Here is a 20,135-nt window from a genome sequence, read left to right on the forward strand (position 1 = left end):
TTATGATAAAAAAAACCTTACAAATGAATTTTTTTTAAAATTTTTAATATATAAATTTAAGTTTAAATATAATAATAAATTAATTTATTTTATAATATATCTTCAGGAGAAAAGAAATTTCAAATTTTAAATTTTTATTCACACTGCAATTATGAATGCTCTTCAAATATATTTACTTTGAATAGCAATATTTTTTAGAGTGTTTTGAATTCACTCTCTAAATGCAGAATTATTTTTAATGTTTTTTATGCTGTTGTGTTACTTAATACGTTATCCATATATACATTGAGTTGAAGGAACTAAAAATAAGATGCCGAAAATTTGAGAAAGCCAAAGTTTTAGAATACTTTTAATATTCAAATATTAATTGAATATGGAGTTTCCCGGGTTAGATGGAATCCTGTAAAGTGGGATCATTTTAAAAGACATTGGGACACACGACAAAGTCAAGTGATACTGAAATACTGTGACAACCAACTGCATATTTAATGTTGATTAGGACTAGACATAATTGTTCCAGGAAGTTCACATAACTATTTGGTACTATATAATACATGTATGAACTGTGATCTGGATCCATTTAATCATTCATGCGAAGTACACCAATAACAAAAATTTTCATCGCATTTACAATGAAGCTTTCAACTCTTACCCTCCTAATCTTTCTCTTTATATTCGACCAGGCTTATGCTCTGTCTTATGAAGCAGTTTCCATAATAGATGGTCTTAAATCTTTTTCCCAACTTCAACTCCCACACTCTGTTTTTGGTTCTGAAAGTGTAGCCTTCGATTGCCATGGCAAAGGACCTTATGTGGGCGTATCTGATGGTAGAATTCTCAAGTGGCAAGAAACAAAGAGAGAATGGACTGACTTTGCAGTCACCTCACCACGCAGGTAATATTATAAATATTTGCCTTTAGTTGCACATGTATGAAATTTGGTTTGCGTTATTCATATATAGTATCTTGATGATATATTTGGAAGCACAAAATTAATATAAAAAAAGAAAAGTTAAGAAAAGCTACTGTGTGTATGCTGTATGTAGTGCACAATAATAACTCAACACAACTGCTGTTTCCACCAACCCCAACCCTTTCAATACTCAATCTCGTTAGCCAAATCGGATATATATACATGTATATATATCTTTGTTTTTATATCACTTGTTGGATTAATCACGCGTGTGTTTATCTTTTATTTAAGTGGACTAGCAAATATTACTATGTTTCAACAAGTAATTTAAGTTTATTTAATATATAAAGTTTTATAAGATAAATTTAATTATAAAATTTATTGTAATAAATTAAAACTTTTATGTTAATAAAATATATCATTAAATTTATTAAAATAAATTAAAAAGTGTTTTATATCATAATTTATTTTTAAAAACTTTTTCAAACGCTCTTAAACTTGTTAATTCAGAATTCTGCACTTGTCAAATATAACCTTGAAGTGTTAAAAGCCTTTCGTATCGTTCCTTCTCTTTCGAATTCAATATATTTAGTAATTTGTTTATAATGTAGAGCTTTATCAACTGTGCCACCTTTTATGCACAGATCTTGTGGTTATCGAATGTAATACATGGTAAAATACGACAACACGATATCCCATACACACAGAGTCACAGAAAACGAAAATCAGATATGGCGCAGCAGTTAAAAGAAAGTTCTAATTTTGAGTATTTATCATGATAGTTTCTAAATAGTATTTGATGCATTTAAATATTCAACACCAATAAAACAAATATTTTGAAGTATTTCAAACGAGACTACTCTGATTTAAACTCATGTTACAATGTTATTTAAAATTATATTTTTTCTTTTCATTGTTTGTTCATCATATTATCCATCTTTTTTACATTCACATTTATGAGATTTCTCTTTTTTATCTCTCTCTTTATTGGAAAAAAATTATATAAAATATATCTGGAAAAAATAGTATATATATATATATATGCATGTTTAATACTGTGTATTTTTATTTTTATCTTTCATATTTTTTTATTTTTTGCAAACACGTACAAAAAATACATTTCAAAAGTAGAAGAAACATCGAAAGGTATCCTGTTAAATGTGCACAAAATATATCCATAAAATAAACATTTAAGCTATCTGTGTGTACCAGAAAAATAATGGAGCTATCGATGCAACTGAGATTCCTCTTATGGTTGCACGCCCAGTACTCTGTTCTTCTCTCGTATTGTCGGCTTTATTAACAGCCATGTTGACTACGTCAACCTGTGTCTATATATGTCTGTGTGTGAGACAGTGGACCGGTTTTGAATCGTTTATGCTCTGCGTAAATGGAGAACCATTGTTACACACTTTCGTATGTGTATGAAGTGAAAGAGAAAGGAAATAAATAAAAAGAAAAATTAGAAACATAATAAATAATGTATTATGAAAAATAATAAAGTTAAAACAAAATATTATATATGCAAATATCATTGTTGTTTATAGTCGTGCTTTCCTTTTTTAGACCGATGGTAATTTACGAGCTTAACAAATAGTGACCGAAACTAGTTCTTTATTTTTTTCTTTTAACCTATATCAAAAGTTATAGCATGAGAAATTAATAAATCTTCTTTTTTATTAAAAATATCATATTTAATATTATTAATAAACTGAATTTACATGAATTTTATAACTTTTTATAAAAAATATTACATATAAATTTTTAATATGTACTTTTGGTCTCAATAATTCTTTTTCTTAATGGAAACATATTTATTAGTTGGCAACGAGTTTGGTCATCATTTCTGCTACCGTATTAATGGCATAGTGCCGGGTGGGCCTCGTTGTTTTTCCCATTCCCCGTTCAAACTGGAGTGCCTAGAAAGAAAGAAAAAGAACAGAAACAACTTACTGTATTGATATTTAATAAGGTCCTATTGTCTGGGCGCTCCAAAAAATTTCTTTTTGGGTGTATAATTTTTAATTATCAAAAAATAATTAAATATATGTTTTACGTATTAAATAATATATAATATTTTATTCAATATTTGTTTTAGAAATTATTAAAATAAATTCACAAGACATCACAAAATTCAATACAGTGCTACTATTTGAATGTTACAATTTCTAACAAAGATTTTCTTTTTATTGATTTCATTGTGTCTCCTTCAATATACACCTTGAAAATATATTTAAAAAATTATTATGAGTTAAAATATTATATTAAATTGAAAATATTTAAAAAATTAATTTTAAAAAATATTTTTAGGATTTTATATTGTTTTATTTTATATTTAAGGTATTAATTAATAGTTAGCTATTAAATTCAATGAGTATTATGTTTACGAAATTAATATTTTTAAGCATAGATATTTTATAAAATATTATTACTTATTTTTTATGTAAATTTTTATTAAAATTAAAATTAATAAAATTTTATTAGTGTTCAAGTATGTGACCGAAAAAGTTTCATAATATAGTTGTTTTATCAATTGAAAATGAATAAATTTCCCAATTAATTTGGCTTTTTTAGGCAAATTTAATTCTTTTAACTTATAAATTATGCTAATTTTCTACTTAAAACTTTCAACTTTTTATCCTATCAGAATTTGGGAGGGGTTGTTAAAAGAATGGAAACATAAAAGAAATGAAAAATTTAGAAGAAATATTGTAAAAGCTTGATAAAATTTAAAGAAAGAATCTAACTAATTTTAACAAGTAGCAGTTAACTAGATGGTCCATGGAGTGTGACTGGTTGTGGTGTTCTGAAACAGTGTGTCAATTATGCATAACAATGGCGTGTGATTCCCTTCATTTGATTGGCCTAATACTAAATTCAAAACAATGTTGACAGTTGACACAGTGAGTCAGCTCAGGCAAAGCACCTATTCAGCACCACACACAATGTTCATGTAGTCACTATCACAGCCACCAAACATAGCCATGACCATCAAGCTACCACAATCATTCCTCTGTCAAACACCATAATTCTCAGCCAATGTTTCGACCAACCATTCAGGACCACCATCATCTCCAAGCACCATCAAACCAAGCTAACACAAGCCTCACCACCGTCATTATCATCAATCATCATCTTCTACAAAGCAGGCAATAACAACCCCAGAAAATGTTACCTTTACCACATTTCATTCATTGCCGTAGACCAACAATCACAAACCCAACCTTTTTCATCAAATAGATCAAATTTATTTAAAAATTATTTTATATTAAGAAATTATATTATTCTTTTCATTATTATATTAATAATTTTATCTGCAGTAAAGAATTTTTTTTAAATTATGTTTCGTTTCAATATAATTTTTTATTTAATTTAAATCTTCAATAAAATTAAATATTTTTTAAATGAATTTTGAATTTTTAAAAATTTCTTTATTATTTTTTTAAATATCATTTATTTAATTCAGTTCTATTAATGTAATGGAATTTTTTATTACTAATAATAGTATCTTATTTTTAAATTTATTGAATTCAAAAATAATAATGAAATATTTCTCTAATTTTTTGTTTTAAAAAATATTTTCATTGAGTAATACCTGTAAAATGCAAGAAAAACTCATTATTTAATTAATTGAAAAACGTAGTTTGAGTTGAATTAGAAGAAGTTGTAACCAAATATAAGGAGAATCGCATGATAAATCTAATGTAAAATAAAGAATGAGGATTATGGAAGCTATTGTAATTTGCAATTTCAATTTTATGGTATTTTACTTTCAGGAAACTTTAATGGTGTTAGCAAGTAGGAAATAATCCCAAATTTTTATAATTATCAGAATTTAACTTAGTTAAGCATTCTTAAAATATAGAACTTATTTAAAAATCCAAAGAAACTCCAAGGATTAAATAATTTAACTTAGAAATATTATTTATCCTTTTTAAAGAAAAATTGAGTGAACTTCCCTTATGTGATTATGAAGGGACAAGAAATTGTGCGATGGGTTAACAAGTAAAAGCATGGAATCAATGTGTGGAAGGCCCTTAGGTCTAAAATTTAACACTGCAACTTGTGAGCTCTACATTGCCGATGCCTACTTTGGGCTTCTCGTGGTAGGACTAGGTGGCGGCGTTGCAAGGCAGTTAGCTACTTCAGCAGATGGGGTCCCTTTTAGGTTTACAAATGCTTTGGACATTGATACCAAAACTGGTGAAGTTTATTTCACTGATAGCAGCATCTTATTCCAAAGAAGGTAAGCTCTCTCAATTCTTAAATTGAGAATATTTCATTACTTTTTATGTGTAACAACATTTTACTAATTTTGGTCTCTATGATTAAGTTTAAGGATTTAAAAATAATATTTTTTATATTAAAGATATAAAAATATTATAAATTGTTTTTAATTGAATGTTATTATTTATAGTTATTTGAAAAAATTATAAAGAAAGACGTTAACAACTTTTTGAATTAATACTACTATGCCCGCAGCTATACCCTATTGAAATAACATTTGTGTATTAAGCACAAATAGAAACAACATTACCCTTGCTCTCTCTTTAATTAGAAGTGAGAGAAGGATTAAACCATTGCAAGTGCATTACACTAAATGACCGTTGTCCTCTTCATCTTCCGAACTCATTTTTTTTCTCTCAATGATAAAGGGTATACGTAGCAATAATTCTTAGCGGGGACAGAACTGGAAGGTTACTAAAATATGTGCCCAGTACCAAAAATGTACATGTATTGCTCAAAGGTTTAGCATTCCCTAACGGTGTAGCCCTTAGCAAGGACAATTCCTTCCTTCTACTAGCAGAATCAACCACTTTGAAAATTCTCAAGATTCATCTTAGAAGTTCAGAGATCCACGCCATAGAAAATTTTGCACAGCTTCCACGTTCCCCAGATAACATCAAGAGGAATGCTAAAGGAGAGTTTTGGGTAGCACTGAACAGTGGCAGGGGAAAGATTCAGAGCTTGGAAAATAAAATTGGAAGCACACATCAGTGGTCTGCAGATCCTGTCGCAGTTAAATTTGATGAAGAGGGAAATGCCATTGAGGTATTAGACGGAAAATATGGACAACAACTTAACTCTGTTAGTGAAGTGTTAGAATATGGAGAAAGATTGTGGATAGGGTCTGCGGTGCAACCATACGTTGGTGTTATAAAAGCTTAGACTTTATTTTGGATTGAAGTTACAATAACTAGTACTTAAGTTTGTGTTATGTATGGGCAAAATGCCACAAAATCTTTAACTTCCAGCTAGCTAATCCTTGGTTTTAAAATAATAAAATTGTTTTTTTCACCTTGAACACACATAATGATACATAGAGATCGATAGAGATGCATATTTTAGGTTAGTCTTAATAACTATTGATGTAGCTTTTATCACCCGTTTTGTTTTCTTCATGCCAACAAAAGAAAACAATTCGAGAGTCCACAAAGAGGTGTGTGCCACGGGAGAAAAATACTAGACTTCTATTGTATAAAGGTTTGTACAACAAATTATTATTAGCATACGATGTTAGAACTACGACAAATTATTTATCGGCTAGAACTTGACTAAATAGCGTTGTAATAGTTTAGTTACATAAATTAACAATTGCATTTTCTAGTCTTAATTCGAACTAAACAAGACTGCATCCCTAACTTGACTGAGTTATCATCAATACATGTATTCAACAATTGAAACATCTTCTCTACATCTTGGTAATACTTAGTCTGATACAGGTTTTAAGTTCAATTTTAAAAAAAACTCATAAATGAAAAAAAATTGGGGATATTGCATTAGGAATTGAAGAAACTTCATATTTTATTTTGTTGCTTAGAGAATTTAAAACCTTAAATTACAAGACATGGAACATATTTTTGTACACAAGAATTTTAAAGTCCTAAACTATTGCATAAAAAATATATTAATAGCCATTATTAAAAAGGAAAAAAAAAAAAACCTTGACTAATCAATCCAATCAGTTCCACCAGGTAGGTGATCAATCAATCTGGATAAATCATAAAACTGGAACCAGTAAAATATTGGCTTAATTGACCACAAACTAATAAAACCGGAGGAAAACCAATGATTAACGATTAAGACTGATTCTTTAAATTTTATGTATTCTGAAAATGATTAGATGAGAAGAAAAAGAAAAGAAAATGACCAACCAAAGGATGACCTCTTCCTTCAACATCAATCTCTCTCTTATTTTGCCCCATTGAAAGATGACAAAGACATCAGAGAAAGGAGAATTAAAAAATAATTCAGAACCAACATTAAAGAGAAAGATGTGGAAAATAAAGGTGAAAGAGTCGTCTTACACAGTTATTTGTATTTCTTATTTATATTTTTATACATATTTTTCAAAAATATACTAAAAAGTGAAAAGAAAGCTAAAAATTATCCCCCAATATAGTTCAAAAGTCATTTTTAAACATACATTGTACTGTACACATTGAATTTGCATAAAATTATTGGAGCACGTGGAATTTTTTATTTATTTTTATCATATGTGCTTTTAAAGTTTTACATATAATTATGATATTATAACTTCATAAATATTATGTTTTCAATAAAGTATTTTAGTATATTAATATGTACATTCACTAGTTCTACACATAACTGTTCTTTAAAGTAATATTAAAAAACAATGTAATATAATATTTCTCTAATATTTACTTGTAAAACGATTCTGTGTATAATTGTTCTATAAAATCACTTTAAAGAGAAGTTATACACCAATTTCTCACAAAATAAATTTTTAAATATGTCCTAACACCTATCTTAGAAACACACTGTAACATCCTTAAACTTGTGCTTATAAATTTCCTGTCCTATAGGAAGATTTTTGGAATTTTATAAAAATTTATTTTCTTTTTGCATTTTTCTCTTCAATTTTCTCTTCTTTACTTATGTATCTTATTGTTTGTGATTGACTTGATTGTTATCTCACTTTGATTGTTGATGAGTGTGGATTGGACTATAGGCACAGCATTAGACTTTTAATAGCAATTAAGTAATGACTTTGATCATTGAGACTCATATACCACAGTTTCTGCACCCTTTCATTTTACTCCTAAAATAGATAAAGATTTAGAAACATTCCTATGTGTTTTCCCTTGCTGGACTTGCACCCTCCCCTTTTTAATTACTCGCCCAAGAATTTGTCTCTTACCATGCAGCCTAGCGCCCACAAATTTTTGGAACGTCACTGAAAAAAGGCAAGGGCCAATTGATTCAAAACCTATGTTCTCTGTAGTGCGTGAAATGCGATACGCTGGACCAAAATTCATTTTGTTTTCTTGGAGCAATATGACACGTCACTGACACCTTAGACTTAATTAAGATTTTGATTGGCCATGTGTTCATCACCCTTCATCTTGCACCACTCATCGCCACCCTTCTAACCAATAGAAGGTCATGCATGTCTTACCTCTAATCAACTTCAAATTTTGCTGTCCTTGTAGTAAGGATTACTCTAAGCCTCTTGAATATTGGACTCAACTAGAATTAGGATGTATCTCGTGCTACAAAACTCAAAATGAAGTGTTTCAAAAATGAGAGAAAAATTCAAGTTGTGAATCACAATTTTGACTCATAAATCACTGAAAAAATGAGTTGTAGATCATGAGATACGAGTAAAAGATATTTTGGACACAAGCTGTATTTTATTTAGAAGAAAAGGTTATGAATCCTAAAACTCAAAATTGAGGAAAATAAAATTATTACCTTGAGAATAGTTGAAAAGGAAGGAAATATGATAAGAATGGTGCCACAAACAAGGATGTTTAATAAGTCAAAGAAATAGTCACAAGAATAGGTGAATTCTTGATAAGATCAATAGTTGCAAGGAAGAACCCTATTAGAGAAAATACTCACAATAATTTGATTCTAATTGTACTGAATAAGACACCACTCGGTCATAATAATAGAAAAAGGAATTTGAGTACCTCGTTGGCACAAAAGACGAACATCTCTCCAGTCAAGATAAGAATTTAATAAAGATGATTAAAAAGATTTAAGTTATTAGTTATGTATTTAATCAAAAGGCTAAAATCAGGGCTCAGTCAGAAAGTCCATTAGCCTAATATATTGCCTATAAAGGAAAGAAGAGGTACAGGTCAAAGGGTTGACTTTTGAATGGTAAATAACATTTATTGCCTAAACTGACATCTGACTTTACTATCAGAGTGCCTTTTGCAGGTATCCTTCCCACGTTATATAAAGAAGAATAAAAATTATCGGTGAGGACACCACGCAGTAGGACAAAAGAAGAGATAATTAAAGACTATTGTATCCTTAACAAGATCACTAATAATATAATGTATTCCTCAAATGATTTTCAAATGTTTCTGTATAATTCAGTTTTGGAGTTTGTCCAGTTGGACTTGACAAATTAAAAACAAAAGCTAATCCTTTTAGCATAAGCATGTTATATATGTTTTAGTGGTTAAGTGGACATATTTAACTTTAAGTGCATGGGTTCAAGTCCTATTGTGGACAGTAACATTAGTACTTTGTCCTTTTATTGTAAACACTCCTAATTAGGAATAGGCAAAGCAATATACAAACCATGTGGCATGACTCTAGATTTATCTTTCTTACATACTAGACACCTCTCACACAACTTATGTACATAATGCTTCATATGTAGCCAGTAAAAATGTTCATGCAAAATGTCTAGTGTAACATCCTCATTTTTATTACTGTATTTTTATTTTGTATTATTTTATTTTGATTTTTTTTAAATAGAAAACTTTGTGTAACACCTTATATTTCTTTTCTCAATACATGATAAATTTTCATAAAAATTAATATGGTAAAGTAAATTTTCCTTCAAAACTTTCTAATAAGGAAAAGACATTGAAATGATATAAGGTTCATAGAGTAAAATTTTATTAATTCATAAGTACTTTAGGAAAACAAAGATTCTAAAGTTTTCATCAGCAATAAAGAGGAATAGTAGTTTTACAACATTTTCAAAAGAACGCTATAGAACTGAAAATATTCATTACATAACTCAAAATAACTAAGTCCTATAGCAGTTCTCATCCATCCATGCACTGTGAGCCTGGTACTATTCGTCCTGGTTTCCTGAAAAATGTTGTGTAAGGGTGAGTCTCTACCCTACCACTCATACATAACATATACATTCTTCACAAAACACATCTTATCACGATTAACGAAAACATCATGGCATTACATATCACAAGGTTATATAAAGCATATTCTCATCTCAATGCGCATTACATTACACAGATTCACAATTTCTTTTACTTTTATCCGCGCTTACCGCGCCCTGTGGCCACAGTTATCTGATGCCTCTATCTCGAGGTCTTACACATTCATGTAAATAGTCGCCGGATGGCCCAATGCAATACGGATACAACGCATGCAATAGACGGCCCCTTAGCAAAGGTAATGGTCAGGAGTCAAGTCGAGAAATGAGTGTGTGGCCATGTGGTGCATTCGAACACAATATTCCATGCACAATCCCGAATGTCACTCACCACCCTGCATTTCCCCAAGATATCCCATATCGTCTCCATCTTCCACTTCCCCAGTGTATCTCTGTAACTATTTACATCATATCTTTTTCCATCTCATACTCTTTTGAGCATATTCACATGTTCACATATGCCATTTATCATGTTTACACATATTTTTCATTATATTTCCACATACTTTTCATCATATACATCAAACCATGGCACATTCACAATACACATCATTTTTACATAAAACACAATATATTCAAACATGAAACATCCATCTCTTCGTATATTTTATATCACAAAATCATAAAATCATATCAACCATCCTCAATATACCTTATCATGCCCTATTTGAACATAATATCCCAATTTCACCATATACTCATCATAAAATCACATAAACAACTAATTATTCTCACTTTTCACCGATTATTTCTCATAAAACAGGGATTATTTCACATATAATTACATACATGACAAGATCTATGAGAATACAAGTAATAAACATAACGAAATGATAAAGTAGAGCCCCCCTTACCTCAAAACAGAGCTTTTACAAGGATTTAACCGAAGGTTTAACTCTAGAACGAAGGTTTTCCTAAGAACATCATGAACATCTATAAGAAGAAGAAGAAGAAGAGAAACGAACGGTAAATCTAACTTCAAACTTAGAAAAACTTACTTGTAATCCTTTAGATCGAACGTAGAATCACAGATCTGAAGAAAAATCTAAGTTTAGAAGGTTTAGTATGGGAGAAAATGGCGAGATATGACTTTAGAACCTTTGAGAACCTTGGATAGGAGTGAAGAAATGAAAATTTCGTCAGCAACCCCCTTTTTATAGAAAATTTTCGAAGTTACTGTTCACCGCGGAAACACTGTTCACCGCCTTACTGTTCATGCCGGAAACACTGTTTGCGGTAACTGTTCACGCCGGAAACACTGTGCACTCGTACTGTACACGGATTGTACGCGTACTATACGCGGATGTGACGTCAGCCATGACGTCATGCTGATGTCATTGATGACGTCATCGTCACTGTACAAAGGCGGTTTCACTGTTCATAGGCGGTTACTGTTCATCGACACTGTTCATAGGCGGTTTTACTGTTCACTTTTTTTTTTAAAAAAAAAAAAATAAATTCTATCCAAATTTATTCCAATTATACTTTAACAAACCTCATTTTATTTAAATCAAAATATAGGATGTTACACTTTGAAATTATGAAAACATCATAATGTCTCCCTCAAGTGAGACTTGTCATTTTGGACCACTCGTTGCAAGACACTCTCGCTCAGGCAAGATGAGTCTCGTCTAGGCGCGACTAGATAATATCACCTAACTGTCCTCTCACTTGAGCGAGAAGATATTTCGCTCAAGTGAGTGTCACAAAGCTCAAAAAATACTAACTAGCAAATGTACTAAATAGTTGTAGCGAGTAATAAAATTTAGAATTTAGTTTGAGTCCCAAGTATCGTCCTCAGGGGTTAGATTTTCCAAGTATCAATTCATAAATCAACATCTAGTTAAGCCTTACGAATGTTTAGAAGGTTTGTATCACATGAGAAATTATAATTAACAAGTGTATGAAATTATAAAGATGCAGTAAAACAAAACTACGAATTTGATATTGAAAAGATATATGGAATGGAGTTAGGAATCACTTCACCAAATTATCAATTGAAACTCAATCATGTTCTGAACTCTTAAGTATTTCAACTAATTGATAATCAATTTCACTTATTTAATCAAAGGACAATTCCTTGACTCAATGATCCAAATGGTCAACTTAACTACCCTAATCCCTTAGGTGTAATTCAAATAAACATTGCATTAAGCATTAGAAATCATAGGATTACGAGAATATGAATGTTTATCCCTAAGATATCATTAACCTTGGCAATTGATTCAGATATGAGAAACTAACTCAACTTCCATTGGTAAAAATTCCCCTAAGTTCAATTCAATTGAATGATCAATCCAATAATTGCATTAAGAATAGAATCAAATGCTTAATTCAATTAAAATATCAAGTTCTAAATCCATAATCAAATCATAAACTCAAATTCAAACCCATAAATTCCTAACAAAAGAAATCTAGAACAATATTACAGATGGAGGAGAGAAAGAAAGAGAAGAAGAAGAAGAGCAAAAGAACATCTTCCCAATCCAATCCCTAATCTGATACCCCAAGAATTAAACTTGGAAGTCGCCCCTAATCCTTCTCTCTCTAACTTTCTGAAGAAGTGAAAATGAAATGGAAAAGAAAAATGACAAAAGATTTTTAATCTTTGATCTGCACATGTATATATTTTTCTCGCCCTTTCTGATGTTAACACTTTAAATGGTTAAAGTGTACATGTAGAAGGTCTTCTGGAATCTTCTTGGGTTGAGGTGAGCACTTTGAACGCTTCAGGTGAACACTTGAAGTAATTCTGCAAAACTTTGTCATGCGCGTTAACACTTTGAATGTTTGAAATGTTAACGCATAAGCTTCCTTCAACCAGAACTCTCTGAAGTTAAAAATTTGAATGCTGAAAGTGGTAACGCCAGCTGTTTATGGTGCGCGTTGTCAAAGCAGTGTATTTATATAAGTTTATTATTCTCGTTGAAATTGTGCATGTGTACTTAAAGTGTATGAATTTTCATATGATTGGAATGTATATATATATATATATATATATATATATATATAGGTTGTATGTTTGCCAGATAAGGAGCAGTGTGCTGATATTGTTGATTGTATGAGACGAAGAATGAATATTATCTCAATTGGGAGAAAGATTTGGAGTTCTCAGTGCAAGGTGTCTCGCTCAAACGAGGGTAGTCTCGCTCATACGAGAATTAGTCGTGCAGGATTAGGCATTCTAGAGTGTTCTTGCTCACTTAAACGAGATAGACAAGATAAGATTGTCCCAACTATCCCTCGCCTAGGTGAGAAGGGACCTCGCTCAGGCGATAGGCGACCTTACTTAAGCGAGAGAATCTCGCTCAAGCGAGGAGTCGCAGGAAAAATGGGTAACTCTCTAGACCAATCTCGCTCAGGCGAGAATGCTGCTTGCCCAAGCAAGGTGTTCCTCGCTCAAGCGAGAATAGTAGAAATCTGAGAGGTTTTAATGTCTGATTTTCTCGCCCAGGCGAGAGAAGATCTCGCTCATACGAGAACGCGCGGGCCTAAAGGGGTATTTAAGGAGCTTCAGTGCCCAAAAATATTCATTTCTCACTAGATAGCTCCCCTATCTCATTTTTACTTTGTTCTGTCATCATCTTACCTCAGAGAAACTTTCTCAAGGTCGAATTTCTTCCTGATCCAAGTGGGAACCGCTGCTTAGTGTGGATCTAGGTTAGATCTTGAGATCTTAATCTTTAACTCTGGGTTTTATTTCTTGGGTTCCTTTTCTCTAAAGTCTCAAACTCTTGATAGTGAGGAAATCTATACTTGCAAGCATTGTTTCTTGCATTGAGGACTCATATGAAGTTTGATATGAAGAAAACTCATTCCAGGTAAGGGGAGTTTATCTGAGCTTGCTTAATTGTCTAGTAAATGTTGAGTTATCTAGGAATTTAATTCTATTTTAGCCAAGAATAAGTTGTTGAATGGTCAACCTTAAGTTAAAACCCAGAATAGGATAATTGAGTGGATCTCTCCATTACGTAATAAGTACTTAGAATGCTGTAATGAGACATGATATGCTGAAATATTGTGATATATGTGTCGAGAATGTTGAGTCTAATGTGTATTGATGGAATTTTGTTGCTTGACGTGTGTAATATAAAATTATTTATGTTCGAGATAATTATTGAAATACGGCTGTACAATATGGTGAGATTGATTGATAAGTGTTATGACAGATGTATTTAAATGTTTACTATATGGTGTTGTTGAAATCATATGGAATTGTAGTAGGCAAATGTGTGGAGTGGTAGGCAAGTGCGCAGAGCTGTAGGTTCCTTATGAATTTACTAATGCTGTGATGCCAGTTGGAGCTGAGTTGTTATTACTATTAAGATTGATATTGTTGTATTGTCGTAGTTGTTAGTACTCAGTGAGTTAATGAAGGGGTTGTATTGCTGAGTAAAGTATTGAGGAAATTGTTAAATAATAAGTTGTTCAAATATTTATGTTTGTAATATAATGTATATAAATTTATATAATTTAATGATCATGACTATGTTTCATAAGCTTACCCTTGCATTTTATGTGCGTTGTGTGCATTTTGCGATGATCATACTGTGGTACATGAGCAAAAAGGACAGGTACTATAGATACTTCTCAAGCTAGTAGGTCTGGCTGAGGAACATCAGAGACAATATATTTTGGAAAAAGATTGTAGTTTTAGGTTGTTTTGTCAATCTAAGTTAGATGATAGATTTAGAATGTTTAGCTATAGTGAGAAGATGTAATTATTATTTAAAAGCTTGTATTTAGAATTCCTTGTTGAATGCTTGTTGTAAATATCTAAATTATGTAAATTTGTGGTATTTTATGGAAGTACCTTAGAACGTTGCTGATGAATCTATATTTTTACTGATATTTTAGCATAATTCTAACACATTTGATAATAAAAATATATGAAGAAAGCAGAAAAACTCAGAAAAAGAGAATGAATTTAAGTTTTCTTTAAAAAGGACATAAGCTTGATTTGTTTTCCCTAAATAAAAAAAAAAATAGGAAACCGAGAGGTAATGTCTTTAAAACTCGTAAGAGTTAAATTGTTTGGTTGATGGTTTAGGAAGGGGATAAGTTCAATAATTTGCCCATTGATAAAGAGAAAAACCGAGAGGAAGAAATGGAGAAAAAGAGAGTTTGAATTAAAAAGAATTATGGATAATAAGGTGATAGAGATTAATGAGAATAGTGAAATGAATAGGATGAATTTGAATGGTGAAATGACAAGGATTGAGAAATAGGATGGTGCTGAATTTTAAAAGAGAATGAAGTGAGAAAGGGAAATGAATTATGAAGGCTTGAGCGATTCGCCTAAGTTAAGGCCTAAGATGAAATGAGCTGCACTAAAACTATCCATGAGTGTGAAATTATAAAACCATGAGACTATGAATTATGATGAGGAATATATATTTTGCCCTGAGTTCCTGAATTATATTATCTTGAGATTATTATGAACTCAGTGAGATTTATTGTGTAACTCATGGTATCTATTTATCCATGTCAAGGCATGTGACTCATGGAGATTATCTATCCATGTTGCTAAGTCTATGATGACTTTTAGCTTGATGCTATATGCTATGATTTTAAGTTCGTTGTGACTTTTATTATATCTGTGCAATAGCCCTAAGTGGCTGGATGATGTGAGTTGAGAAAACAATCACAAGAAAAAAACTGAAAATGCTATTCATGCATCATATATTATCTTGTGAAATAACTTGATGGCGTTATAGAGGCACAGCTGTAGGTATTGGAAGTTCGGTCCAAAGTAGATTTTTTGGGGATGGCCAAAGGGGAACATCCGACCTAAGTGACACATGGCAGCTGAGCTCCCTGTAGCCGGGTCGTGACCCGCTTGCAAGACCTTAGCCAAACCTGACCTGAACTGTGACGCCTAAAAATAGCAGGAATTTTTTTTTTCAAGTACGAACATAATCTCTCTCTTCATAGAGAGTTTTAATCATACAAATAATATTTCGTATACCATAGACAATCATCATTTCACTTTCCAATTTCAACCACACAGTGGGATAAGGACAAACATAACTTGTGACATAAATGTACCTCAAGGTATTTAAACATCAATTTGGCAGAAATAGTAAAGTATTCAGATAGCATCGAGAGCAACAAACATTAACCCAATCCATTAAACAGAATCATAACATAAGTAAACTAAATGCCCTACGAGCAGTCCCACTAGGACAGAAACAAACAACAAACGTCACTCATAAGGTTAATAATCCTCAATGGGATCAGACTCCTCAAAAGATGTCGGGGAAGCAGAGCTAGAGGAAGCAGTGTCCTCTTCAATCCATCCAGCAGTGTGAGGTGGTGAATGGACGATAGTGAAGGGCGAATAGGTGTTTGGGTAAGTAGGGAGCATGTGGGGTAGTACATCATCATTCCTCACTGAGGGTTCTGCAATATGGACATCTCTCTCTGTGGCCATAGGGGGTGGAGTAGGATCCTCAGTAGGGAATGGTACAGGTGCAGGTACTGGTCTAGAACTGGAAGTACGGGGGTCAACAAACATGGGAGAAGGAGTAGCTGCAAGTGCAGGATAAGGTAGGTGAGAATCTCCAGGTGGGGTGGAGAAAACAAGCTCGATAGGGGTGTCAACCATAAAGTGGGTGGTCCATGAGTGTCCGACATCCTGTCCATGAATCACGTGTACCATTCCATGGAAGATGCTTTGCTATGCTGCCGCGTCAAACACCCAAACGTCCTCATCAGATGGCAGGATCCATACCTTCACTCGGAAGCTGGTCATCTGTATAAGGCATATACAAAAGTACAACAACACACACAAACAGGGGTGAGTTCTCCAAACACAAGCAAACATTCAATAGTCGTACCCCAAGGACGGTGGCTTTTCACACCATCACCCAAACCACATCATTATCCAATCTCAAAACAAACATCGGTACAATATAAGTCGGTTCATACTTCTCATAGATAATTCCTAGGTTCATCAAACTAATAATGCACATGATGCATGAATGCAAGTTTCTTTCCTCGCTATCCATCTCTCAAATTTTCGTTTTAATGCATATGGTATGCATGGGGATCCCTTACTCTACTGCCAGCAACTTGCCCAACATTTAGTGTAGAGTTAACAATTTCATATCCAAGTCGTGTGGCAATCGGAGGACTCCATTCCCTGCATCACAATTGCACAGAAAAGAATTTATATCATTATTCAAAAACACCCAAACTGGTGCTGGCCCCAAACTGGGTCTCTTCGGGAATGGACCTCAACAACCCTAGGATGTGGAGTTCTTGTCGGGCTTGGCTAAGGCTTGCAAGTAGGGTCACGACCCGGCCACAGAGAGCTCTCCTGCGCCATATAGGTCGACTATTCCCCCTTTCGCCACCCCCGTAGGTCTACTTGGGACCGAACCTCCAATACCTACAGCTGTGCCTCTGTTATGCCATCAAGTCGTTCCAAAGAAATGTTATGATGCATGGAGCATGATTTTCTTTTCTTTCCCCAATGTTTTCTCAATCTTGGATCACATGGAATTCAAAGCACAGAATCAAAGCCCTCACAAGGCTTGCTCAATCATTATTCACTTTCTCATCCAGCATAAATTTGTTATACAACAAGGTTTAGGAATTACGTACAAGCTTCCAATCCCATCAATACACATCCACTATTTCTCAACACATAAATTTCAGTAATTTTGACATAACCCACTCAGATTTTCCTCATCCAATTCCATTATAATAATTTGCTATATCACCATCACTCGTTTTATCATTTCCATCGTTATTAACTATACTACTTCCTATTTAGATATGACTTGTTTCCACTTTCCTCTTTCTCTTTGGTTTTTCCATTTAGTTATTTTCTAATTACTTGTATTGATTTCCGACTACCTATTTAATTCAAGGTTACTTAGTTTAGTTCTAACTCTCTTTAGGTTTATTAATATTAAGTCGTCACGTGATGGGTTCTATTAAGTAGCTAATAATGAGATCTTTCCAAGAATGACTTTTATCAATTAACTACTATGTCCAGACCCTTAATTTCCATCTCCATACCTTTAATTACTATCTTTTTAGTTTGGGTAAACTTTTCATCAAAAAGGGCTGCACTTGATTTTCCCCTTTTATTCCTTATATAATGCAATGAACATGATGCATGATTCATCTTAATACTCACGGATCTAGGTGCAAACAGCAAAAGCACTCTATCATTATACAATCCTTATCACCCATATTTCATCAAAATTAACACAATTTCAAGTACAACTTTTAGGATTCCTTATCATCAAAACCGAGAGTGAATAGTTCTCACTTTCTTGTCCACCACAAATTCCCAAAGCACCAAATGCACGAAACTTTTTAAACCAAGTGGAAACATACATCACAATCAATTCAATCATCCATCATCCAAACTAGCAAGCAACCATTTTCATGCAAATCACACAAAATCTAGCACGGTTTTCAAGTTCTAAAGTATAGTTCATTTTTTTCCATATGGTTTGAGTGTCTAAAAATTAAGATTTTCCACCACAATTACCTTTTCTTTTTTTGTGACTTCCCTTTATAATTTTACTAACTTTCCTTAAACAAATTTTTTTTTTGAACTTTAAGTACAACATTCTAGTCTTTTACATGAAAAATCAAATCTGTCTAGCCTTTCCACTAAATTTCCGTCAAGTTAAAAATAGGTAACACAAAGGAAATTAACATGCAATGACATAGTTTCATCGTCCAAGTGCAAGGGCAACATTTCCAAGTGACATTCAAACTTCCAAGGGAAAACCGAAACACTTAGGGGCTGAAATCAATATGCAATGGCTTCCATTTCACATGCAATCCATGGTTTATTGAATACAAGGATAAATCAACATTTTAAACAAAGAATCCAGCCAAACAAAAGCGAAACCGAGGCATGCACAAAGGGATCCAAAGCATTTCATGGTTAAAATTCAACATGCAAGTGAAAGGATATGTTAATCAAGTTCACGGTTCATGGTTTCAAGGAAGAATTATCATTAATTCAAGGATTGCACCAAAGGAACATAAAAATCGAGACATGCACAAGGGAAAATCCACATCCACACATCAAAGTTTCAAGCTTTTAAGAAACAAGGTTGATTAAAAGTGGAAACAAACTCTTTAGAGTGTAACCGAGGCATGCAAACAAGGAAATCCACACACTTTTTGGATAAAATTTAACATGCAAGTTCAGATTTGAAGTTCTTCAAACATGCAGTCCAATATACACTATTTTTCAAAGGGAAAATAAGCAAAAACAGCCAAGAAAGGGCCATGCAAACACATCTATGGTGAGAACTCCCCCTTGCCTTGAATGTGTAAAAAATTTATGAGCAAAAGGAGTTAATCTTGGCTGGTTCTTCAAAAGAAAGGTGTTGGACCAAGAGGATGAGTTTCAAACTTCAATCTTTCTCCTCTTGGTTAGGTTGTCTTTCTCAGTTCTTTGAAGAGAAAAGGGGAAAAGCTTCAAAATGGTTAAGATCAAAGTGAAAAAGAAAGTTTTAGGAGCTTTTGGTGTTAGGCTTCCATGGTTCTTCAAATCAAAGAAGGGAAAGGATGAGAAGGCTTACCTCCTTGAAGGAATGGTCACGGTTTTGAAGAATCAAGCAAGAGAATGCAAGGGTGAAAGCTTGGAGCTCCTTGGCTTGTCTTGAAAGGTTGAGAAAATGAGAAATTTTGAAGGGATTTAGGGAGAGAGGGTCTCAGTTTCTTTGAAGCAAATGGAGAGAATGGGAACTTGAAAGGATTTTGAGAGAAAGAGTGGGAGGTTCACAGTTTTTAGAGTGAAAAAAGAGAGGAAATAAGGTAGCTTGACCTATTTATATGAAGTGTTCAATTTTCCTTTGCCAAATGTAACTTAGTGCTCACAGTTTGGGCTTGTGGGACAAGATTCAAATGCCAAAACTGCACAAAATTGGTTTGAAGCAATTTGGAAGTGAAATTTGGTGAAAAACTTGAATAATAAAGGTGCCACGGTTTTTGTGCATGAATAGTGAATTCTTTTTGCAAACTTGCAAGTTAAGTAAATACATTTTGGCAAGCAAAATGTATGGAGGAATGTGGAGG

The 20,135-nt window shown here is 32.6% G+C and overlaps 1 protein-coding gene across 1 annotated transcript; it reads left to right on the forward strand.

Annotated features, from left to right (window-relative positions):
* The first annotated feature begins 574 nt into the window (after positions 1-574).
* On the forward strand, positions 575-6,173 carry LOC113858717 (protein STRICTOSIDINE SYNTHASE-LIKE 10-like). Its single transcript, XM_027491453.1, has 3 exons — positions 575-895; positions 4,890-5,159; positions 5,569-6,173. The coding sequence occupies exons 1-3, from the start codon at positions 591-593 to the stop codon at positions 6,080-6,082; spliced, it is 1,089 nt and encodes a 362-aa protein (XP_027347254.1). The 5' UTR covers positions 575-590; the 3' UTR covers positions 6,083-6,173.
* Positions 6,174-20,135: the final 13,962 nt, after the last annotated feature.

The sequence above is a fragment of the Abrus precatorius genome, unplaced genomic scaffold (assembly GCF_003935025.1).
Source record: "Abrus precatorius isolate BTA unplaced genomic scaffold, Abrus_2018 Scaffold2, whole genome shotgun sequence".
Classification (NCBI taxonomy): domain Eukaryota; kingdom Viridiplantae; phylum Streptophyta; class Magnoliopsida; order Fabales; family Fabaceae; genus Abrus; species Abrus precatorius.